This window comes from Myxine glutinosa, chromosome 5, assembly GCF_964187855.1.
Source record: "Myxine glutinosa chromosome 5, kmMyxGlut1.1, whole genome shotgun sequence".
NCBI classification, from domain to species: Eukaryota; Metazoa; Chordata; class Myxini; order Myxiniformes; family Myxinidae; genus Myxine; species Myxine glutinosa.
Genome location: NC_136265.1, coordinates 96519677 through 96545395, shown reverse-complemented (window position 1 = coordinate 96545395; position 25719 = coordinate 96519677). Strand labels below are relative to the sequence as shown.

The following is a 25719-nucleotide window of genomic DNA, read 5'->3' as shown; positions in this document are numbered from 1 at the left end:
GAGCCTCAGACGTATGCGAGACAAACAAAATGGTGGAGATTTGTTTTCGAAGCCCCTCCCAGAATGGGTGCAACCGCTCCCTCAACGGGGGAGGCCACACCCATGAACGGGCAGACAGACAGAGAGACTCACCTCAGCAGAATATAATAGAGAGATAGAAATAGATAGATTTTTTTGAATAATATAATAATATGTAGGATTTTTTTGAATAATATAATATGTAGGATTTTTTTGAATAATATAATAATATGTAGGATTTTTTTGAATAATATAATAATATGTAGGATTTTTTTGTGAAACACTTCGGTGAAGCACCGAAGCAGAATATAATGGGATTTTTTTGTGATTTTATTGTTGCCAAACCCTAGGAATTTTTTAAGATATCAAATTGAAACTTACACATCTTATTTGTACATATGTGCAGTAAATGTGCATAAAATCTGCTCAAAATTAGTGAAAGGTCAATGCCATCCAATACATGTAAAACACATATTTAGCTATAATTAGAAAATGGATCAAACAAATTTGCTACGCACAACATTCAACCATGTACTGTAAACCACTTAATAGGTCAAATTTTTTAAATTACCAAATTGCTGTTTCCATGGCAACTATTGTTGATTTGGATTTCACAAATATCGTGCTTTGCAAGACAAATATATTTTAATCACTAAAGGTCGTTCTTCTTTTGAGCGGACCGCTATTGCCCATAAGGTAAACATGTACCGCGTGTCATGGTCCAAATCATCACTTTACGTTGAATTTCAATTTCTACCAATACACTCCAAAAAATAGAGCCTGTGATGGATGCTGTGAAGAGAAACAGGTTGAGATGGTTTGGTCATGTGTTGAGGAAGGATGAAAGTGAGTGGTTAAGAAGAATGATGCAAATGAATGTAGAAGGAAGTAGAGGACGGGGAAGACCGAGAAAGACTTGGCTAAAGGTGGTGGAAGAAATGCGGGCAAGGGGGTTAACAAGGGGAGATGCAGAAAATAGGGCCTAATGGAGAAGATTGTCATGGGGACCGCAAGGCTAACCCCCGCTCTAGCAGGGAAAATGGTCTTAAAATGCCTGTTGTTGTTGCACATTCCAAAAAATGTTCATTTGAGATAAGACAGCTACAAAATAGTCGGAGAATGGTACCATGCTAGTTCTTCATAAATAAACCGAAATTGATGACACACACACAAAAGGCAAATGGATTAAACACGTTTATTACCTTTTGTAAAAGGTAAAAGGTAAAGAATATGGGGAAAAAGGTGTTGTATGGGATGAGCAGTTCTGAACAAATCATGCAAATCAACAGACACAAAGAGGCAGAAGGGGGACACGAAAACGTATGTACAGGGAGATAAGAAATAAATAAAACCTAACCCACACGAGACACCACAGATCATACTTGTACAAACATAAAAATTACAGGCGAGGACCTTTCTTTGGCACAATCTGCAGGGTGGAAGGCGATGATGTAGCCTGTTACAGAAGCCAGCGAGGAAGTAAGCCAAGGATGAAGTAAGCCAGCGATTAATTAAGCCAAAGATGAGATAAGCCAGCCACAACGAGCACCAGTGACAATGAGAATCTTGGGACATGCACCCTAAACAAGCCTTCTTGGGACATGCACCCTAAACGAGCCCTCTCTCTCTTTGGCGCCTCTTCACACTCCTGCACACCGGGAGTTCTGGTGTGTCCTTTATCTCGGCACCTCTTCGTCCTTCTGGGTGGCATCTTCCTTCAGGCCGTCTCACCCAAGGTGCAGCCCCAATAAAAAAAAGTCTTTCCCTGCTTCCGAATGGCTGACTCAAGCAGGTTTTCATCAAGGATTCTCCTGTAAGCCACCGATTTTCCTGTGAAGCCTGATGAGCTTGGGTGTCTCTTGCCTGCTCTTGTTGGTGATATTGTAGACTTCTGCTGAAATATTAATCTCCTACCCAGTTTGATATTCATGACTGACTGGTTTTCATCAAGGATTCTTCTGTACTTCGCACCATCCATTGTCCCTTCTATCCTGACAAGTTTGCCAGTTCTTGCTGATGAAAAACAGCCCCATAACATGATGCTGCCACCACCGTGATGGTATTTGACTGGGTAATGTGCGGTGTTAGACTTGCGCCAGACATTGCGCTTTTAATTTAGACCAAAAAGTTCAATTTTTTGTCTCGTCTGACGACAAAACATTTCTCCACATGCCTGAAGTATCATCAAGATGCTTTTTCACAAATCCCATATGAGCTTTTAGATGCGTCTTTTTTTTTAGTAATTCCTTCTTTCTTGCCACCTGTCCATAGAAAGCCAGCTTTGTGAAGGTAACGGGATATTGTTGATTGATGAACACTTGCTGGATTTACAGTGACATCCCGAATCAGTTTCCGACTTGCCCAGCTTTTGAATTTGGATGGCTGACCCTTGACTGTATAGAAAAAGGTGTTTTTATGACCGGTCAAAGATGGGCACTTCAGCTCGTAAGGGTGGCTGCACATAAAATGCATAATTCAGCCCCCACAATGCTGAACACCCTTAATGATGGCTTCTTTGTTCAGGGTGCTCAAAAGCCAGTTTGGTTTCTCGTATGCGTTTTACGATTGCCTGAAGGACGAAAATATTTTCACAAACTGCACATTTGTATTGAGTGTGTATAAAGGTGTGCTGATTGTATGAAGGGTTTTCCACAAATTATCCAATTGTATGAGTGGTCACCATTATTACTTCACGTGTGCTTTGAGGCAGGATGATTGAGTGAACGATTTTCCACAAATTTTGTATTTATATGGGAATTTCCTTGTATGCAATGTTCTTTCTTCTCATTGTGAATAAATTATTATACGTTTTCAAGTTAGATGACCGAATAAAAAGCCTTTCACACAATTTACATTTCTATGGGCATTTTCCATTGTGAATTTTCAAATGTATTTTGAGGTTAAATGGGAAGGGGATAATATTCGTATTAATATTGTTTTGTAATAACATTAATATTATGCTATTATCATTAGCATTGTTATTACTTTTGTTATTACAAGCGGCCTTGGAAAAAACGCCACGATAAAGCTATCTTAACACAGATATAAACCTCAATGTGCAATCCATTGGCGGGGAAACCCCCCTTGGAATGGGGAGGAGGGGAGTTAAATAAATCCGACAACCTCCATCATGTGACCCTCAGTACTCCTTTTAAATTTGGTTGAGATTGGATAAGAAACAATTGAATGTATCACAGTCAAATATCAGACAGACACCAAATTGCGTATTTTAGTATGATTTCCAAGTTCTCTTGCCCTCGTTTTTCAGATCTTGGCATTTATCTAATTTGGTCATTTTCCTGATTTCTGCAACATTTAGTCCAAAGTCATTGGGAACTGAAACCTCGATCAACAATGCTGACTTTTCCTTTTTGTGTTTGAGCACTCCATCCAGTCGTAAAGGTCCACCTGCAATGTCAACTCTTGATGGGATCATCATGTCATGTGTGAGCACTGCGTGTTCATTTTCAAGGATCGGATTTGGGTTGTGTTTCCATGATTGTTCTGGAACCGGAATGTTGAAATGTTTACAGATGTGCCAGTGGATTACTCGACAGACGCTGTCATGTCTTTCTGTGTACAACTGTTCTGACATGAGTTTTTTACATCCCGAAAGGAGGTACCTGGTACTTTCTGTTTCTACTCCACAAAACCTGCATTTGTCTGATTGGCTCAATCGTGCCTTTTTCTTAAAGGCATTAGTGTAGTGTCCTGGGCCTTGGGCATTTAAGATGACTCGTTCTCCATCCCAATTACTTTGCCCTCTTCTTAGCCATTCCAGTGATCATTCTTTGTCTGTCCCTAATCTGTCCAAATCTTTTTAGAATATTCTTGCTCTTTTGTCATTCTCCCATTTGTCAGATGCTGATATTTACCCTCGCCAGAGGAGAGGGTATTGCATTTGAGTACATTTGTCTGTCTGTGTTTGTTTGTCCGCACAGAATAAATATGATTTTCTCTGCAACTGTTGGTCCGATTGACAGGAAATTTTCACCATAGGCGCACCTGCACCTGTAGAATTTTTGAATGATAATTATAACGTCATAGGTCATGTGGTATGGGCACCATCTTGAAAAACCTAAAAACTTTGCACCTCTATATCTCCGAAAGCACTGCATAGAAAAAATTGAGACATGGCTCATTGTAAAGAACTCTCCATGGGGAATAACATATTCCATTATGACATCATATGTTAATGATGATGTTAATGATGATGCTATAGGTGCCTCCATTATGACGTCATAATTCGACAAGTACAAAACTTCATCCAATCAAGGTGAAATTTCTTGAGCGTCATCTATGGATAATTTGGTGGAGAAAAAAAAAAGATGACGTCATCGGTCACGTAGTTCGGCTGCCATATTTGTTTTAACACAAAATCCTTTAAAACCACGAAAAACACATCCTGGCGAAGGTCTGCAATCTCTGATGGCTCTTTCTTGTTCTTTTTGTAGCGTTTCTTTTTATGCTTCCGCAGACAAAGTCACCGGAGGCATTATGTTTTCGGGTTGTCCGTCTGTCCGTGATAGGTTTTCGATACCATGATAATTTCAGAACGGCTCAAGGGATCTTGGTCAAACTTGGTGCAGGTATGTATAATGAGGTCAGATTTTGGGGTCATGAGGTCAAAGGCCAAAGGTCAGAGGTCATGTTCGGTAAAAATCCTGTTCCCACGATAATTTGTGAACCAGTGATGGGATTCTAACCAAATTTGGTACACTTATGTAGAACGAAGATGAACTGATTAGATTTTGGGGTCAAGAGGTCAAAGTCCGTAATAGGTCTATAACTTGAGAACGGCTGAAGTGATCAAATTCAAACTTGGTATAGGTATGCATAATGATGTAATGATTAACTGATTAGAATTTGGGGCCAATGGGTCAAAGGTCAAAGTCTGTTATAGGTCTATAACTTGACAGCTGAAGTGATCTAATTCAAACTTGGTACAGGTATGAAAATGATGTAAAGATTAACTGATTAGATTTTGGGGGCAAAGTTCAAAGGTCAAAGTCCTAATAGGTCTAAAACTTGAGAACGACTGAAGCGATCCAATTCAAACTTGGTGCAGGTATGTATAATGATGTAAAGATGAAATGATCATAATTTGGGGCCAAAAGGTCAGAGGTCATGTCAGGTAAAAATGTGATAACTTGAGAATTGCGATGTGGATTTAAAGCAAACTTGGTACAGGTATTATAATGTAATAATGTGGGCGGAGGCATATTAGTCGACGTCGTGATGTCGAAGAGTGTCGTTCTAGTTATTCTTCACAATCATTGGGGCTGTATTTGTTTCTGTTTCATTTTCCTGTGTGGTATCCTGCACTTGCACCTGTTTTTGGAAGTTTGTAGCTAAATGGATTAAGAATACCTTTTCTGATTTTATGTTTTCTTGCTCATATACAAATCTCATTTGATAGTCTGCTGAACTTTTCACATACTCCGCTAGTCCTACACACGCTGTTCTGTGCACTTGGTTAAGCTCAATCAGTCCACCTCCTCCTTCTTCTTTTCTCGGCAAATAAAACTTCGGAATGCATTTGTTTTTGTCGAATATCTTGTGAATAGTTAGACGTTTCCTTGGTTTGGTGTTTAAGTTGTTGATTTCCAATTGTGGCCAGTTTATAATTGCACAGCTATACTGGAATACTGGTACTGCAAGTTGGTTTATAGCTTTGGTTTTGTTTCTTGGAGAGAGGGATGACTTTCTCCATTGTGAATTCTCATGTGCGTTTTAAGGTGAGATGACTGATTAAAAGATTTTCCACAAATTGTGCATTTGTATGGACGTTCATCATTGTGAATCGTCATATGCGTTTTAAGGGTGGATGACTGATTAAAAGATTTTCCACAAAATGTGCATTCGTATGGACGTTCTCCGTTGTGAATTCTCATGTGTGTTTTTAGGGTGGATAACCAATTAAAAGATTTTCCACAAGTTGTGCATTTGTATGGGCGTTCGCCATTGTGAATTGTCATATGTGATTTAAGGGTGGATGATCGATTGAAAGATTTTCCACAAATTGTGCATTTGTGTGGGCGTTCTCCATTGTGTATTATCATGTGTGATTTAAGGGTGGATGACCAATTAAAAGATTTTCCACAAATTGAGCATTTGTTTGGGCGTTCACCATTGTGTATTATCATGTGTGATTTTAGGTGAGAAGGCCGATTAAACGATTTTCCACAACTTTTGCACTCATGTGGGCGTTCTCCATTGTGAATTATCATGTGTATTTTCAAACTGGATGTATGATTGAAGGATTTTCCACAATTTGTGCATTTGTGTGGGCGCTCTCCATTGTGAATTGTCATGTGTGTTTTAAGGTTGGATGATCGATTAAAAGATTTCCCACAAGTCGAACATGCGTATGGGCGTTCTCCATTGTGAATTGCCATGTGAGATTTTAGGGTAGAAGATCGATTAAAAGATTTTCCGCAATATGTGCATTCATACGGACGTTCTCCATTGTGAGTTATCAGGTGTGTTTTTAGGTGGGATGACCGATTGAAAGATTTTCCACAAATTGTGCACTCGTATGGGCGTTCACCATTGTGAATTCTCATGTGTGATTTTAGGTGAGATGACTGATTAAAAGCTTTTCCACAACTTGTGCATTCGAATGGCCGTTCTCCATTGTGAATTATCATGTGTATTTTCAAGGTGGATGAATGACTGAAGTATTTTCCACAATTTGTGCATTCATATGGGCGTTCTCCATTGTGAATTGTCATGTGCGTTTTAAGGGTGGACGATCGATTAAAAGATTTTCCACAACTTGTGCATTTGTATGGTCGTTCTCCGCTGTGAATTCGCATGTGTGTTTTTAATTGGAATGGCCAAACAAACGATTTTCCACAAGTTTTGCATTTGTATTGACGTTCACCTTTCTTTCCTTGACGAGTATTGTTAAAAGTATTCTGTGCAAACATTTCATTGTTCGGATCGTCTTGTTTGTCAAAAGTCCTCTTGTTGGTTTCATTAGGCGAGTCCTGCTGATATGTGTCTGCTCCGTTCATAGAAGTAGGTGCCGTCTCCCTTGTAGATTCAGTGGATTCACCTGTAAATACAACATCACAGGACCTGTATCAATACTTGTAATATCACTCTGACAAACATACCAAAGTCTAATATGTATGTATGTGTTTGTTTCACTGCAGAAAAGTAAAAAAACATCATTGATGTAAATATACAGTGCAGTACTTTTCAAAAGTTTGGGGGTTTTGCATATTTTGCATGGTTGTGGTTTTGGAATACCCTGGGGAGATACATGCAACACATAAGGGTTCCCTCGTGTCGGTAGGATTCACCGTCCTGACGTGCTTTTCGGTTTTATATACAGTACTTAGTTGAAGCCTGGTGTTCGCTTAGCGGTTAGGGTGCCAGCTTGGGATTCTAGGATCCTGGGTTTGAATCCCTCGATCGCTGCATTAACGCCAGGGGGGTTGACTCAGCCTGTCATCCTTCCAAGGTCGGCAAATTGAGTACCAGTTCACTGGTAATTCCCTGTGTGTCGCAAGAGGTGACTAACAGGGTTGGCGGCAGGAAGGGCATCCGGCCATAAAATATCGCTTCCAAAAAGAGGACCACGGTGCCCGAAAAAGGCCAACCCCCGCTTTGCGGGGAAAAATGGCCTCTGAAGGTGGTTCTTCTACACAGTACTTAGTTAGCCCTTATATGCACAAAATATTTTACCAAAGTTCAGGCATGAAATGGGTCCTCTGGGACCCATGTGTCTCGTGCTTCCAAATGTAACCAATATCATAAGAAAATGAAACAAACAATATTTTAATAAATTTATTTATAAATCTCAATTAAAAAAAAAATCAGTATACATATCAAAATTTATTTAACAAACCAATTTTTTCAGTTTACTTTTCAGGTAGTCAAGAATCTGTACTTTGGAACAAGGCTGGTGGCATTCGGAAACCTCACTCTTGAGTGCTGTGCACAGTCTTACATATTTGGTAGATTCCGGAAGACTTTCTTCCAGATGTGCATCTGTAGCACCTCTTCCTTGTTGCTTTCGGCATTGGCCAATCCCCATATCCTTGTGATCTTTCTGGAATTCTCAGTTCAATTCCATAAGCCTTGTTCCACAAACCATTCCACAAACCGCGGAGCGGTTTTCTACGATGCATCATGATGGCAAGGTGGATTCTGAAACTGGTAAACCAGAGATTATACTTTACTATAATCGCAACAAGGGAGCAGTGGATACTGTTGATCAGCTGTGCCACTCATACAGTGTCCAGCGGAAAACCAAACGCTGGCCGCTGGCCTATTTCATAAACATGTTAAACTTGTGTGGCATAAACATGTTCGTCACATTCTTGCACATGTTCCCTCACTGGAAATCACCGAAGACGAATGTTTCTCATTGACTTGGGAATGGATCTCGTCAACCTTTCATGGAAAACAGGGCACAAAATTTGGTTGGATTGAACATGCCTATCCAGAATGCAATGAAGGCTTTTTTTTCTTTTTTTTTGTATACAAGATCGAGGCTCGTGTAAGAGCTAACATTAATCACACAGAAAGACAAACCAACACATAAAACATATAACATGGGGAGCGGTAGACAAGATGGGGAGAGAGGGGGACGGAAGCCTCTCCTCAGTGAAAGACACATGAAAGTCCGCTTGGAGTTTGCAAAAAAGCACCGAAAGGACTCTCAGACTGTGAGAAACAAGATTCTGTGGTCTGATGAAACCAAGATTGAACTGTTTGGCTTCCATCTGGCCACTCTGCCATAAAGCCCAGATCAGTGGTGTTGCAGTGATGGTTGTCCTTCTGGAAGTTTCTCACATCTCCACAAGGATCTTGAGGGTCTTAGGGATCCCATGGGTCTTGTTGGGAATGGGGGGGGGGGGGGGGGGGGGAGGAGGATGAGCAGATTTGCTCAAGCTCTGTCAAGTTTGATGGGGAGCGTCAGTGAACAGCCATCTTAAAATCTTTCCGCAGATTCTCGACGGGATTCAAGTCTGGCCTTTGGCTGGGCCACTCAATGACTTTCATATTCTTGTTCTGAAGTCATTCCAGTGTTGCTTTGGCTGTATGCTTGGGGACATTGTCTTGTTGGAACATACATCTTCGCCATCGTCTAAGGTCTTTTGGACTCTAAGGTCCTGAAGCAGGTTCTCCTCAAGGATTTGCCTGTATTTGGCTCCATTCATTGTTCCCTCTATCCTTACAAGTCTCACAGTCTCTGCCGCTGAAAAGTATCCTCATAGCATGATGCTGCCACCACAATGCTTCACGGTAGGGATGGTGTGTTTTTATTTTATTTATTTGTATACTAAGTTGGGGTTCATTAAAGAGCGAACACATATAATAAAGGTAGTGGGAGATAAGAGGGGAAGAGAGAGAGAAGAACAACAGTAGGGAACAGGAACATCAGAAGATCAATCTGTGGAAGGGAGGGGGCTGGGGCGGAGTACACGGGATAAACAAGATGGATACTACAAGGACTTTCAGGAAAGAAGAGTTTGGAAAGAAGAGTGTGGGAGTTTGTTCCAGAGGTGGGAAAAAGAGGAATGAAAGGTGAGAAGACTCGGTAGATGATAGAAAGACCGCCAACCTGCCTGCATTGATAGAGTGAAAGGCCCTCAGAATCAGCTTCATCGTGGGAGATTCCAATGATTCCGAAAGCTTTGGATTCTACAGCGTGAAGCGGAGCTAGGTGTGAGGCAGGAGCACCAGCAGTGTTCAAATAAAACGGTTAAGGTGGCTGTCTTGAGATTTTTGATCCTGAGTTTGAGCCCCCGTCATGCCATTGAAATAACTCCGGGTGGGTTGGCTCAGCTGGTCATACTTTCGAGGTCGGCAAAATCAGTACCAGCTCACTGGTAATAGGGGGCATTGCAACAGTGGCACAGGCACGCTCCCAGGAAATGATGCAGCCAAGCAGCTACAGGCTGTATACCAGCCACACCCCAAACTGCTCTTCTGTCGATTTGTTGCCTTTTTCTCTTTTCCACCGCTTTTGCACGAGCCAAGATCACGTATAAACATGTCAATTAAATCAGTAAAAAGTGTGCAATTAAAGCTCAATCATAATTGATTTAAAAAAAAATTTAAAAACCTTTAGAGGCCATTTTCCCCGCAAGCGGGGGTTGGCCTTTTTCGGGGACCGTGGTTGTTGTTTTTTTTTTTTTTGGTCCCCTTTTGAGGCAATGTTTTACGGCCGGATTAGTGGGGTGGCTTAGCCCAAATATTCAAAAGAATTGTGCATTTTGTGATACAAGCACCAAATTTGGCACAAATGTACATTAATATGTTGCGAACATTTTCAGATATTGGGCCACTTGAAATTCCGTAATTTTTTTTTTCAAATTTTTTCAAATTTCGTAATTTCAAATTTTTCGGGTGACACCGTCACAATTTCGGTCTTCGAGGCCGGCCGATAGGCAAAGTGTGACCGGAAGGGACGAGGTTCTCCTGACCACGTGGCCCTCGATCTGGGAAGCGAGAGGCGTTCCATTAGTGGACGCGCCCCTCACGCCCGACTTTTGGGCGGCCCCGGCAGGCCGTTTGTTTTGACGTTCCGTGACAGGCCCCGCACCCCCACCTCCGGGCCGACCGGAAGCTTGTGCCGAGTACATCATACCTGAACAACTCAGTGAGGCAGAACACAGCAGTGCACACCAGGGTGACCCCTTCAGTGCATAAACCAATTAACCTGTCCACTGCAGGGCATATAGAAATGAAGTTATTTTCTGCATATAATAATAATATAAGTTCAGTTCTATATAACAATTTCTGTTATCACCACTACCACTACAACTACCACTACTACAAGCTTTGTCTGGAATTTTGTGGACTAACAGACAAACAGACATACAGACAAGCTGGGATCAAAACATTACCTCCTTCCACCATTGAGTGTAGAGGTAAACATCATGGAAATTATATCATGCCCTAGATTTAATTCATGCTTACCCGTGTATTTGCTTCACTGGTTCACAAGGTCTTTTGCATACATGTAATTCAGACTCTCGTCTTCATTGCTGACCACACAATGTTCGCAACATATTAATGTACATTTGTGCCAAATTTGGTGCTTGTATCACAAAATGCACAATTCTTTTGAATATTTGGGCTAAGCCGCCCCACTATATCGGCCGGCCTCGAAGACCGAAATTGTGACGGTGTCACCCGAAAAATTTGAAATTACGAAATTTGAAAAAATTTGAAAAAAAAAATTACGGAATTTCAAGTGGCCCAATATATGAAAATGTTCGCAACATATTAATGTACATTTGTGCCAAATTTGGTGCTTGTATCACAAAATGCACAACAGGTTTGCTATGCTGCTACACTAGATGCCCTTCCTGCCGCCAACCCTTTTTGTCGCCTTTTTACGACAAACAGGGAATTACCAGCAAACTGGTACTCAATTTGCCGACCTCAGAAGGATGAACAGGCTGAGTCAACCCCCCTGGTGTTAAATTCAGCGATCGACCGGGATTCGAACCCAGGATCCTAAGCTGGCACCCTAGCCGCTAGCCCAACACCAGGCTTAAATTACCAATTAGCAATTATTATCATAATTAGCAATTATATTATTATCTGGGTGGGTTGGCAATTATCAATTAGCAATTATTATCAATTAGCAAATTAGCAATTAGCAAAACCCACTTAGCAATTTATCAATCATAATTGATAATCGTACAAATTTAGGATAATAGGAAACAACAAGGCATATTATTGTTGCTTAAATGTTCTGATGAAGGGGGTAATGGATGTTTGAGAAATTGATTTACCATCGTTATTTCTTCAAGCAATAAAATCATCATGTCGGGTTTATTTTCTTAACACCAGAGTTCATCATCAAACTGTTCGAATCAAAATGTATAGACATTCACAGAAACCTTCATGGGGATGGTTCTTGAGGAAAGGAGCTTCAGCATCATCTGGTTCTGGTCGATCCAGGTGAACATCAATGTCGTGCTCAGTTTTCACTTCCACTTTCACAAATAAATCTGAAAAAAGTAACTTTTATTAAATGCAGACAATCTTGTGTTACATGCAGAGCTGGTTCCACACTCTTAAAATAAATAAATAAATATTGCATTAAAATCATTGATTTGAGGTCTTTCTTCAAGAGAGAAAATAAAACATTTCCGCATGAGAATATCGTGGTCTCAAAGCATTACGACATCAAAGCGTTCTGTTCTGCACAAACTGCCTCGATGTTACAAGATGCTTCCGACCCGACCACAACTTCAGTAGGAATTTCACCAGCACCCAAAATCACAACCAATAAAATCGAGATGGCAAGAAAAATGCACGGAAAGCAAAATACAGAAAGTTTTCTCTCCAACCTGCATGTCATGTCCATTTACATGCAATTCCGATACAACATGTGACCAGTTGTTTTTTTTGTCCCAAAACTCAACCTTCATGGAAAACTCAATGACAGAATGTGGCAGGTTGACAGATTGACAAATGTAGAGAATGGAATGAAAGGGCAAAAAAGTCTCTGTTTTTGGCATCCAAGGCCAACTCCATACATGGCTAACTGACTTCCTGTACTCTCGTAGCCAACGTGTGGCTCTCAACGGAATCCTTTCATCTCCTCTCCCTGTCAAGGCTGCAGTGCCCCAACAGTGTTCTGGGTCCATTCCTATTCTTGATATTCATAAATGATCTGACTGACTCTCTGGGAAAACCCCTTTATCAATTTGCTGACGTCTCCATCATCTGCCGTGATGTGACATCTCTCATCCTTCTGACAGACAGGCAGCAGCCCTTTCCCTCTCTTCAGACCTTGACAAAATCACGAGATGGTCAAACACATCGAATATGTCTTTCAATCCTGACAAAGTCTTTCCTTCGCACACCTGAACTCCTATCCACCTACAAGGCCTTCATCGGCAGCTTGATGGAGTACTGCTCTCCCCGCTCCCCTGGCTCTCATCTTCCTGTACTAGATGCCGTGGGAACAAAGGACAACATTATTGGAATCTCCTGTGATGTAGCTGAGTATATGGGCCTATAATTTCTCAATCGCAGACAAGTTGGCAGACTCTGTCTTCTACCACTTCCTTTCTGGTCTTGCACCCTTTTGTTCTTTCCCTGCTTTGTACCCCCACCTTCCCAGGTTTCTGCTGCGCACACATGGTCCACTTTCAGTCCCAATCTTGCGAAGCACCCCAAATCCAGAATCACTGCTCACCGAAACTCATTTGACCCTACTTTGTTCACACCTGTGGAACCAACTTCCACATCCTCTTAAGTTTCATTCTGACCTTCAGGTCTACAAGACAGCTGTTCACCATCATTAAAGATTCAAAACATGATCCTTTCCACCCCAAATTACCCCATTCCAATGACGCCACATTCTCCCTGTGTTTAATTCAACTTGTGTGCAGCTTGTTCACTTCCATGTGTCCTTCTCCCCTCCCCTTCCATCACACTCTCACATCCTCTCCACTGTTGTTGTTTCCTCTTTTCATTTTATTCCCTTCTTTTCATTTTATAGTCTTCCACAAGCCTCGATCATGTACACCAAAAAAACAACAAAAAAAAACAACAACTTGGCACTAAACAAACACAGATCCCATCATAAGTGATTTGGATCACACAACTCACCATTCCTCTGGTCGCTTTGCTCCTCTTCCAGACCAAAAGAGTTCACGTCCTCCATTTTTCTCTGCAGAATCTCAGAAGATCCTTCCGGCTCCTCAACCTTCATTCCACACCCGAGCACAGGCGGCTGTTCAGATCCCGGCTGCACATGACAGGGATCCATCCAGCAGCCAACTTGAGCATACATGGTGGGTGAACCTTCAGAAAGGCGACAAGCATACCACTCTTCCTGATGTTTGCTCCACTCTGAATACCTTGATCTGACAAATACATGTGAAGTACCTCTGTACTTGACACCTTGTCCTCTGCCTAAATCGGTTACAGTCCCTTAAACGTTCACCAAAAAAACAATAAATCCAAATATACAAGCACAGGGGATGTGTATCAAGGAGTGTTTTTGCCCAGATATAATCCATGCAGCACATTTCCTTATACGTTGACCAACAAAAGTACAAGGTTCAGGCCCCAAACACCTCTGTTGGGTCCCATACTGTCGTGCGGTGCCTTGGTGTCATCCTGTGTAATAACTGGTCAATGAGTCAAAGTACAACGTTTAGGCCCCGCATGACTGTGGTAGGCCCCGCTGTATCGTGCGGTGCTTCTGTGTCATCCGGTAAGTAGGCTTCTGCACGTAGGCCTACACTGAGAGATTTATATCTGTGGAGAGATGCAACATAGACCGACATTTTAGCGCACGCACTTTCAAAAAAAAGTGAATACCCTCCAAAAAAATACCCTGAGGAAGGTGGTGGGTGGTTTGTGTGCAGCCACCCAGCTGCTGGTTGCTTCATTTTTCTGTGGGCACATCCGCCGCTGATGCATTCCCTCTCTATAACCAGTTATCTGGTACTCAATTTGCCGACCTCGGAAGGATGACAGGCTGAGTCAACCCCACCTGGCGTTAATTCAACGGGATTCGAACAACAAGTTTCATCCAAATCCGTGCCTAACTTTTTGAGATATCGTGCTATATATCGGTTTGAGCCCGATCACTCAAAGGTGAAGAAAGGAAAAAAAAGAACCACCTTCAGAGGCCATTTTTCCCGCAGAGTGGGGGTTGGCCTTTTTTGGGCACCATGATCCCCTTTTTGAAGCAATGTTTTATAGCCGGATGCCCTTCCTGCCGCCAACCCTGTTAGTCGCCTCTTGCGACACACATGCAATTACCAGTTATCTGGTACTCAATTTGCCGACCTCAGGAAGGATGACAGGCTGAGTCAACCCCCCTGGTGTTAATTCAGCGATCGACCGGATTCGAGCCCAGGATCTTAGGATCCCAAGCCTGCACCCTAACCGCTTAGCCAACACCAGGCTCCACTCAATGGTGAGGAATCACTTTAAAACGTCTCTGATCCGGATCCATATTCAGATCTTCACCAAAATTGAACTAACTCGTCCTTGTCAGACACCCAACCTATTCGTTCACCAAGTCTCGTCCACTTCCACCCACAACTTTTTGAGATATCCTGCTATGTATCGTTTTTGGCCCAATCTCCCAATGCTGAAGAATCACATATAAAATTCTAGTAGCCGGATCCGAATCCGGATCTTCACCAAAATCTAATAATTTCGTCCTTAACACAGACACTACATCTTTGCCAAATTTTGTCTGAATCCGTCCACAACTTTTTGAGATATTTTGTTCACAAACAAACAAACAAACAAACAGGGGTGAACACATAACCTGCATCCACCTTCGGTGGCGAAAGATCATAAAAATAAAACCGACTGAATGCATCAGCTACAGACAAATACAAAATTGCGTACACGCCCCCACTAGGTCACGAGTGTGTTATATGAGGTCTCTGAATGACTAAGGCCCCCACTGGGTCAAGAGTGTGTTATATGAGGTCTCCGAATGACTAAGGCCCCCACTGGGTCACGAGTTTGTTATATGAGGTCTCCGAATGACTAAGGCCCCCACTGGGTCACGAGTTTGTATATGAGGTCTCTGAATGACTAAGGCCCTCATGGACCACAAGTTTGTTATATGAGGTCTCCGAATGACTAAGGCCCCCACTGGGTCACGAGTTTGTATATGAGGTCTCTGAATGACTAAGGCCCTCATGGACCACAAGTTTGTTATATGAGGTCTCCGAATGACTGTGGCCCCCACTGGGTCACGAGTGTGTTATATGAGGTCTCCGAATGACTGAGGCCCCCACTGCATCACGAGTGTGTTATATGAGGTCTCCGAATGACTGAGGCCCCCGCTGGGTCACTCGTGTGTCATATACAGTCTCCGAATGACTGAGGCCCCCACTGGGTCAAGAGTGTGTTATATGAGGTCTCTGAATGACTGAGGACCCCGCTGGGTCAAGAGTGTGTTATATGAGGTCTCTGAATGACTAAGGCCCCCACTGGGTCACGAGTTTGTTATATACAGTCTCTGAATGACTGAGGCCCCCACTGGGTCAAGAGTGTGTTATATGAGGTCTCTGAATGACTAAGGCCCCCACTGGGTCATGAGTTTGTTATATACAGTCTCTGAATGACTGAGGCCCCCACTGGGTCACGAGTTTGTTATATGAGGTCTCCGAATGACTAAGGCCCCCACTGGGTCACGAGTTTGTTATATATGCCAGTCTCTGAATGACTGAGGCCCCCACTGGGTCACGAGTGTGTTATATGAGGTCTCTGAATGACTAAGGCCCCCACTGGGTCACGAGTTTGTTATGTACAGTCTCTGAATGACTGAGGCCCCCACTGGGTCACGAGTTTGTTATATACAGTCTCTGAATGACTGAGGCCCCCACTGGGTCACGAGTGTGTTATATGAGGTCTCTGAATGACTAAGGCCACCACTGGGTCACGAGTTTGTTATATACAGTCTCTGAATGACTGAGGCCCCCACTGGGTCACGAGTTTGTTATATGAGGTCTCCGAATGACCAAGGCCCTCATGGACCACAAGTTTGTTATATGAGGTCTCCGAATGACTGTGGCCCCCACTGGGTCACGAGTGTGTTATATGAAGTCTCCGAATGACTGAGGCCCCCACTGGGTCACTAGTGTCTCATATACTGTCTCCTAATGACTGAGGCCCCCACTGGGTCACGAGTGTTATATGAGGTCTCCGAATGACTGAGGCCCCCACTGGGTCACGAGCGTGTTATATGAGGTCTCCGAATGACTGAGGCCCCCACTGGGTCACGAGTGTGTTATATGAGATCTCCGAATGACTGAGGCCCCCACTGGGTCACGAGTGTGTTATATGAGATCTCCGAATGACTGAGGCCCCCACTGGGTCACTAGTGTCTCATATACTGTCTCCTAATGACTGAGGCCCCCACTGGGTCACGAGCGTTATATGAGGTCTCCGAATGACTGAGGCCCCCACTGGGTCACGAGTGTGTTATATGAGATCTCCGAATGACTGAGGCCCCCACTGGGTCACTAGTGTGTTTTATACAGTCTCCAAATGACGAGGGCCCCCACTGGGTCACGAGTGTGTTATATGAGATCTCCGAATGACTGAGGCCCCCACTGGGTCACTAGTGTCTCATATACAGTCTCCGAATGACTAAGGCCACCACTGCACTGGTCATGTCGTGGTCTGAAACATGGACATCGCGGGTGATCGCGAATGGTAACTCTCCTCCATCGGGAGCCTTGCCATTCGCCATCGCTGATATCGAGTGAGAAACGTGTTATAATCTCCAACTACCTTTGTTTCCCCTCACGAAGATGTTTAAACCCCGAAATCTCCACAACATTTCCTCTACTCACAACTCGCTTTGTATAAAATGTTTCTTCCGCTGTCCGGAGCCGGATCCCTGCACGACTCTTCTTCTTCTATTTATATTTTATGTTACTTCTCTCGAATCCCGCTCGATCGTTATCTCACCCCCACCAGCATGTATTACCAGAGTGTTTCCTCCAGACTATAATGTTGTTAAAATGTATTACACACAAATACATCCATCGCTGAAAAAAAGGTGGAAAAAGAAGGTTCGATAAGCCAAGCTAGAAGATACACCCCCGTTGGTATTTTAATGAGTTTAACGTCACTGAAGGTTGTTGTTGTTTATTGTTGTTGCCTGTTTGTTGGATGAACAGATACCTTTCTCTCGGCAACGATCCCTCAGTCATTCCAGGGTTGTGTGTTCAGTTACCAAGCAGCTAGTTATCGCTTGCCAAGCCATCCGTTCCTTATCAACTGTGTCGCGTGGAGTGCTTAAGCTACTTGACGAGCATCGGGTGGTGAGGGGAAAAGAGCGGGAAAGAAGGGAACGAGATCGGGATTGGCAGAAAGTTGGAGTGGGACAGTGGTGGAGTCCTACAAACACGTGACTAGACGGGAGAGACACAGACGTTAAATAAATAAACAAGCAGACGTCATGCAGAGCACGATACTTCCAAAATACGCCCCACACCTCCAAGAATTTTTTTTCCAATGACACAGCAAATTGTCCATTTCATAAAGATTAAAATTGACAATCTCGATCGGGTCAACAGGAAGAAAAGTGACGATTTTTCAGATGAAAAATGATGATTTTGGAAGGTTGACCTTGAGTGACCTTTGACCTTTTGACCTCAAAAATAGTTACTTTCCCTATTTAGTGACAATGTGCAAATGTTGTTCAATTTTCAAGTCAATCGGATGAAAATTGAGGATTTAAAAAAAACTTGGCCTATGTTGGCCTTTTGGCCGAATGTTGACCTCAAAAATAGTTGGTGGTTGAATTCAGTGACCATATATGTAAATCCTCTTTGAATTTCAAGTCAATCAGATGAAACTTGAGGGTTTTAGAAATTTGGCCTATGTTGACCTCAAAAATGCTTGGAGGTTGAATTGAGTGACCATATATGTAAATCCTCTTTGAATTTCAAGTCAATCAGATGAAAATCGAGGATTTTAGAAATTTGGCCTATGTTGACCTCAAAAATGCTTGGAGGTTGAATTGAGTGACCATATATGTAAATCCTCTTTGAATTTCAAGTCAATCAGATGAAACTTGAGGGTTTTAGAAATGTGGTCTATGTTGACCTTTTGGTCGATGTTAACCTCAAAAATACTTGGTGGTTGAATTCAGTGACCAGATATGCAAGTCCTCTTCAAATTTCAAGTCAATCGGATGAAAATTGAGGATCTTAGAAATGTAGCAAAGTTGGTGACCTTTGGCCTATGTTGACCTTTTGACCACCAAGAACAATAGGCTTCTTGCTTTTGACCAACTCTACCATTTGGTGAAGTTTCATGAAGATCGGTTGAAAATTGTGACCTGTCGGCCGGTGACAAACAAACAAGAAGACGTCATGCGTAGCACGATACTTGCAAAATCCCCCCCCCCCCCCAAAGTTTTCCATTGATACAGCAAATTGTCCATTTCATGAAGATTAAAATTGACAATCTTGATCAAAGCTCGGGTCAACAGAATGAAAAGTGACGATTTTTCAGATGAAAAATGATTTTGGAAGGTTAACCTTGAGTTGACCTTTGACGTTTTGACCTCAAAAATAGATAGTTTCCCTATTTAGTGACAATGTGCAAATGCTGTTCAATTTTCAAGTCAATCGGATGAAAATTTAGGATATTAAAACTTTGGCCTATGTTGACCTTTTGGCCGATGTTGACCTCAAATATACTTGGTGGTTGAATTCAGTGAGCAGATATGCAAGTCCTCTTCAAATTTCAAGTCAATCGGATGAAAATTGAGGATTTTAGAAATTTGGCCTAGGTTGACCTTTTGGCCAATGTTGACCTCAAGTATACTTGGTGGTTGAATTCAGTGACCAGATATGCAAGTCCTCTTCAAATTTCAAGTGAATTGGATGAAAATTGAGGATTTTAGAAATTTAGCAAAGTTGGTGACCTTTGGCCTATGTTGACCTTTTGACCTATTGACCCCAAAAATAGGCTTCTTGCTTTGACCAACTCTAGCATTTGGTGAAGTTTCGTGAATATCGGTTGAAAATTGTGACCTGCAGGCCAGTGACAAACAGAGAGACAAACAGACAGACAGAACCACAAACACAACCAACCAATATACTTGAAAAATCTTCGATTTTGCAAGTAATAAATTGTATAAACACAACAAAAAGTGCTATCTGCGGCAACAATGTCGCCGTTCACAGGTTCAGGAAGTGGCGAGATATCATTTGTGAAAATGACAGGATCACAGGACCGATACCGGACATGATCAAGGTGCCTCCGGACCACTCGATTGCCCTCTAGTTTGACAACGTAGGACAACGGTCCCTCATTTTTGTGAACCCGCCCTGGTAACCAAACCATTCCGCGACCAAGGTTTCTCGCAAACACCCGGTCCCCGACCTTTATAGAGCGCTGTACAGCATGTTTGTCATGGTGAAGTCTCTGTTTCCACTGATTTTGATGCACAAAATGACGAGGATCGGATTCTGGTGAGCGCATGCAAAGCAAGCTGAGCTATTACAGTTAGCTGTTGGACTACCAACTCGTTATTTCACGGCATACGCTACTTGAGCACCATGTCCTACGGCCGGATTGACGAGTTCAACCTGCGCGAAGGAAGCTGGGAGGCGGACATTGAGCGTCTACAGTATTACTCCCAAGCTGACGGCATCGAGGATGATGCCAGGAAGAAAGCAATCCTGATGTCGGTATGCGGCAGCGAGACGTTTACTATTCTGAAGAATGTCGCCATGCCCAGGACCACGATGGATTTAACACACGCCGAGCTTGTGGCAGCAATGAAGGAGCACTGCGAACCTACACCCTCGGTCATTGTGAGTCGATTCAATTTTTACGTGTGTCGCCAAACCTCAACGCAGTCCATTTCGGCATTCATAGCTCACCTGAAACACCTTGCCCAGCATTGCCAGTTTGGTGCTACATTTGACGACATGCTAAGGGACTTGCTCGTAGTGGGAGTGGAGCAAGATCGGATTCGCCGGCGCCTACTTGCTGAACGGACTCTGACATTTTCCAGTGCAAAGGACATTGCTATCGCAATGGAGTGTGCAGACAAAAATGCTGCAGACATTGCACGCTCCATCACTTACCAGCCTCGTGCTGACCTGTCATGTGTCAACCGGGTGGGACAACATCTGACCCGAAAATCCGACGAGGATGCGATTTTGATGTTCTAATGCGAATGCGACGATTTTGAGATTCAATGTTCCTGTTAATCACAGCATTATGGGGTTCAGCCTTAGTGAGTGGTGCAAAGCCGCCACACGGCCCCACTGGTAGTACTGCACCACTCCCCGAGGCTGAACCCCATAACGCTGTTGCAGCACCACCAGTGGGGCCGTGTGGCGGCTTTGCACCACTCCCCGAGGCTGAACCCCATAATGCTGTTGCAGCACCACCAGTGTGAACGTGTGGCGGCTTTGCACCACTCCCCGAGGCTGAACCCCATAATGCTGTTGCAGCACCACCAGTGTGAACGTGTGGCGGCTTTGCACCACTCCCCGAGGCTGAACCCCATAATGCTGTTGCAGCACCACCAGTGGGGCCGTGTGGCGGCTTTGCACCACTCCCCGAGGCTGAACCCCATAATGCTGTTGCAGCACCACCAGTGGGGCCGTGTGGCGGCTTTGCACCACTCCCCGAGGCTGAACCCCATAATGCTGTTGCAGCACCACCAGTGGGGCCGTGTGGCGGCTTTGCACCACTCCCCGAGGCTGAACCCCATAATGCTGTTGCAGCACCACCAGTGTGAACGTGTGGCGGCTTTGCACCACTCCCCGAGGCTGAACCCCATAATGCTGTTGCAGCACCACCAGTGTGAACGTGTGGCGGCTTTGCACCACTCCCCGAGGCTGAACCCCATAATGCTGTTGCAGCACCACCAGTGGGGCCGTGTGGCGGCTTTGCACCACTCCCCGAGGCTGAACCCCATAATGCTGTTGCAGCACCACCAGTGGGGCCGTGTGGCGGCTTTGCACCACTCCCCGAGGCTGAACCCCATAATGCTGTTGCAGCACCACCAGTGGGAACGTGTGGCGGCTTTGCACCCCGACGATCATCCAGAGTTCGAAAGGCGCCTTCTCGCCTTGACTTGTAGCTAATATTCTTGTATGCATTTTGCATTCGATTTTCAATTTCAATTCAATTTTCGCATTCAATTTTGCATTTGCAATTTTGTCTGTGTATTTTTGTATGCATTGGTATGCTTTTCACTGTTATTTTCACATTGGTATTTTCACTGCTAATGGGAGGGGGGGGGAGGGGGGGGGGAGATGTTATGTATTGCATGGGATTAAACCGGAAGATGGATATAAAAGAGGCGGGGCATACGGCTTGGCAGAGGAAGCTGGGCCGACACTGGGGACTTGTGGTTTTCCCGGCTGCGCAATAAACGACCGATGGTGCACTCAAACTGTCTTCCCAGGCTGATACATTACAACAACCGACCAATATACTTGAAAAATCTTCGATTTTGCAAGTAATACATTATATAAACATGAAGGAACTGCGCTCCAACGTGAGTCGAAAGAATTGACGCGACCAAAGACGGAATTCGTCCGAGTTGCTTTATTGAAACAAAACAGCTCAGGTATTCTGACCAAAAGCCCGTTTTTCGGGCAGCAATATATATACACATTTATGTCGGGAAGTTTGCCCGGCAAAAGCTATAACGGGCATGCCCGGGTGTCAGGGGCGAGCCTTGGAAAGGCGAGTCTGGACCTGCCCGGGCGTGTTTGGCTGCGGCCTGGCAAGTCGAGGCTGGGCGTGCCCGGGCGCTCTGGGCGAGCCCTGGAAAGGCGATAGCGGGCATGCCCGGACGCTCTGGGCGAGCCCTGGAAAGGCGATAGCGGGCATGCCCGGACGCTCTGGGTGAGCCCTGAAAAGGAGATAGCGGGCATGCCCGGACGCTCTGGGCGAGCCCTGGAAAGGCGAGAGCGGGCATGCCCGGGAAAGACGAGACCGGGCGTGCCCGGGAGGTTCGGGCGTGCCCGGGAACAGTGAGTCCGGGCATGCCCGGGAGAGGCGCGTCTGGCCGTGTTCTGGCCGGTGCAAGGCGATTGTGTGCATCCAGCGGTAACCGCTACACACGCCCCTCCAGAATCGACCTGCACCGGCAGGGTCAATTTAAGGTGGGTCCGGATGACCCGGCCGAAGCGACCCCTGGAGGGTCGTGGGGAGGGGTCCGACGTGGTGGTGGGTGGTCAAGCGGGGGGAACTGTGGGCGGGGGGCGGCCTCGCCGCGGAGGAAGGGCCAACCGTGGTGGTCGGTCGACGTCCATGTGCACCGGTTTGAGGCGGTCCACAGAAATCCGGTCCGGCCGGCCGCCGAAGTCGACGATTAAAGAGTTGTCGCCCCGTCGCAGGACCCGGAAGGGCCCGTCGTACGGCGGCCGGAGTGGCTCCCGGTGCGCGTCATGACGCACAAAGACGTACTCCGCTGTGCGAAGCGCCGGGGGGGGGACGTAGGACTGGGGGCCACCGTGGCGGGACGTCGGCACGGGGGCAAATCGTCGGGCGGCCTCCTGGAGGTCCGAGCGCTGGCGAGCGGCGGACCAGGGACTGGTAGCGTCGGGCACGAATTCGCCCGGGATGCGGAGCGGCTCGGCCGTAGACGAGCTCGGCGGCGGACGCCTGGAGGTCTTCCTTGGGGGCCGTGCGAAGGCCCAAAAGGACCCACGGCAGCCGGTCGGCCTAACCGTCGTCCTGAAGGCCGGCCATGAGTGCGGCCTTCATGGAGCGGTGAAACCGCTCGCACAACCCGTTGGCTTGGGGGTGGTAGGCCGTGGTGCGGTGCAGCGTGACCCCCAACGAACGGGCGACTGCGCCCCAAAGCTCAGACGTGAACTGTGGGCCGCGGTCGGACGAGATGTCCGCTGGTGCGCCGAAGCACGCGACCCAGGTGGCGATGAATGCCTGCGCCACGTCGGCGGTGGTGGTGGAGGCGAGGGGCACGGCCTCCGGCCACCTGGTGGTCCTGTCCACCATGGTGAGCAGGTGGGTGAACCCCCGCGAGGGGGGCAGGGGACCCACCAGGTCCACGTGGACGTTGTCGAAACGCCGTTCAGGCACGGCGAAAGGTGCCAGCGGGGCCTGGGTGTGGCGGTGGACCTTGACCCGCTGGCAGGCCGTGCAGGCGTTGGCCCAGTCGCGGATGTTTCGTCAAAGGCCGTGCCAGACGAAACGCGCCGACACCAGCTTATGAGAAGCTTTCCGGCCCGGGTGAGAAAGGCCGTGGATGGAGGCGAAGATGCAGCGCTGCCAGGAAACGGGCACGATGGGGCGAGGCTGGCCCTGGGAGACGTCGCAGAGCAGGACGGTGCCCGCGAAGGGAATGTCGGCCAGGCGGAGGCCCGTGTCCGCCGCATGGAGTGCCTGCACCGAGGCATCGGTGGTCTGGTCGGCCGCCATGAGCGCGAAGTCCACGCCGAGGTGGACCGCGTTCGCGCTGGCCCGAGAAAGACAGTCGGCCACGGCGTTGTCTTTGCCGGCGACGTGCCGGATGTCCGTGGTGAACTCCGACACGGCGGAGAGGTGGCGCTGCTGGCGGGCCGACCACGGCTCCGTGACCTTAGCCATTGCGTAGACCAACGGCTTGTGGTCGATGAAAGCCATGAACGGGCGGCCCTCCAGGAGGTGTCGGAAATGGCGAACGGCCAGGAATAGCCCGAGCAGCTCGCGGTCGAACGTGCTGTAGTTTAACTCATTCGGCCGGAGTTGCCGGCTGAAAAAAGCGAGTGGCTGCCAAACCCCGTCCACCCATTGCTCATGGACGGCGCCCACCGCGTAGTTGGAGGCGTCCGTAGTGAGGGCGATGGGCACGTTGAGCACCGGGTGAGCCAGCAGCGTTGCATCGGCGAGGGCCCGTTTGGCGCTGGCGAAGGCCGCGTCCATGGCCGCGGACCAAACAATGTCATGCTTGGCCGGCTTGCCCCGGAGGGCCTCGTAAAGGGGCCGCATGAGCTGAGCAGCGCGGGGCACGAATCGGTGATAAAAATTCACCATGCCGAGGGACTCTTGGAGGGCCTTGATGGAACGGGGACGCGGGAACGTGGTGATGGCCTCGACCTTGGTCGGCAGCGGCACGGCCCCGGTCTTGGTGATGCGGTGGCCCAAAAAGTCAACGGTCGTCGCGCCGAAGTGGCATTTGACCGGGTTGACAATTAAGCCGTGCTCGCTGAGGCGACCGAACAGTGTTCGGAGGTGGAGGAGGTGCTCGGCACGGGACGTGCTGGCGACGAGGATATCGTCCAGATAGACGAAAAGAAACGGCAGGTCACGCAGCACGCCGTCCATCAAGCGCTGGAATGCCTGGGCCGCGTTCTTGAGGCCAAACGGCATCCGCAAAAATTCGAACAGGCCGAACGGCGTGATGACGGCCATCTTCGGGACGTCGGCCGCCCGGACAGGTACCTGGTGGTAGCCCCGTATCAGGTCAATTTTCGAAAAGATGACCCGTCCCGCCAAACGGGCGGAAAAGTCCTGAATATGCGGGATCGGGTACCTGTCGGGGGTGGTAGCGTCGTTGAGACGGCGGTAGTCGCCACACGGGCGCCATCCACCCCCCGGCTTTGGCACGATGTGCAGTGGCGAGGCCCACGCGCTATCGGAGCGCCGCACGATGCCGAGGTGCTCCAACGCGTCGAACTCGGCCTTCGCCATGGCGAGCTTGGCTGGGTCGAGGCGGCGGGCCCTGGCGTAGACCGGCAGGCCCGTAGTGGGTATGTGGTGCTCAATCCCGTGCCGCACCGCGACGGCCGAAAACGTCGGCCGCGTGAGGGCCGGGAATTCCGCGAGCACGCGAGCGAACTCGTTCGCTGCCGGGAGGGCGCACGCCAGTTCGGTCGGCGCGGAGCTGCTCATCGTGCACGCCAGGGAGCTGAAGGTCTCGGCGTTGACAAGGCGACGACGTTTGACGTCGACCAGCAGCCCGTGCGCGCAGAGGAAGTCGGCGCCCAGCAAAGCCATGGGGACGCAGGCGGTCACAAAAGTCCATTGAAAACACTGGCTGCCGAAGCAGAGGGTGACGACGCGTGGGCCGAAAGTGCGTATGGCCGAGCCATTAGCAGCGACCAAAGAGGGGCCGCAAACGGCGTCCCGCCTGTCCTGCTCGGAGGCGGGTATGACGCTCAGTTGGGCGCCGGTGTCACACAGGAAACGCCGCCCAGACGCTTTGTCCCGAATAAACAGCAAGTTGCCCGAGTGGCCGGCGCT

General features: G+C 46.8%; 1 protein-coding gene across 1 annotated transcript; it reads right to left on the bottom strand.

The window, feature by feature from the left end:
* Positions 1–1197: 1197 nt before the first annotated feature.
* Positions 1198–17423, bottom strand: LOC137412155 (uncharacterized). Its single transcript, XM_068097434.2, has 4 exons — positions 17340–17423; positions 13615–13809; positions 11892–12002; positions 1198–7078 (listed from the first exon to the last, which is right to left on the bottom strand). Exons 2-4 carry the CDS (start codon positions 13796–13798, stop codon positions 5685–5687), a joined length of 1689 nt encoding a protein of 562 aa, XP_067953535.2. The 5' UTR covers positions 13799–13809; positions 17340–17423; the 3' UTR covers positions 1198–5684.
* Between the last annotated feature and the right edge of the window lie 8296 nt (positions 17424–25719).

Coding starts and splice junctions, on each gene's coding strand:
- LOC137412155 (XM_068097434.2), bottom strand. CDS start 13,798: ATGTATGCTCAAGTTGGCTGCTGGATGGATCCCTGTCATGTGCAGCCG. Junction 12,003..13,614: donor GCAAAGCGACCAGAGGAATG/GTGAGTTGTGTG, acceptor TACTTTTTTCAG/ATTTATTTGTGAAAGTGGAA. Junction 7,079..11,891: donor CAAGAACCATCCCCATGAAG/GTTTCTGTGAAT, acceptor TTGTATTTACAG/GTGAATCCACTGAATCTACA.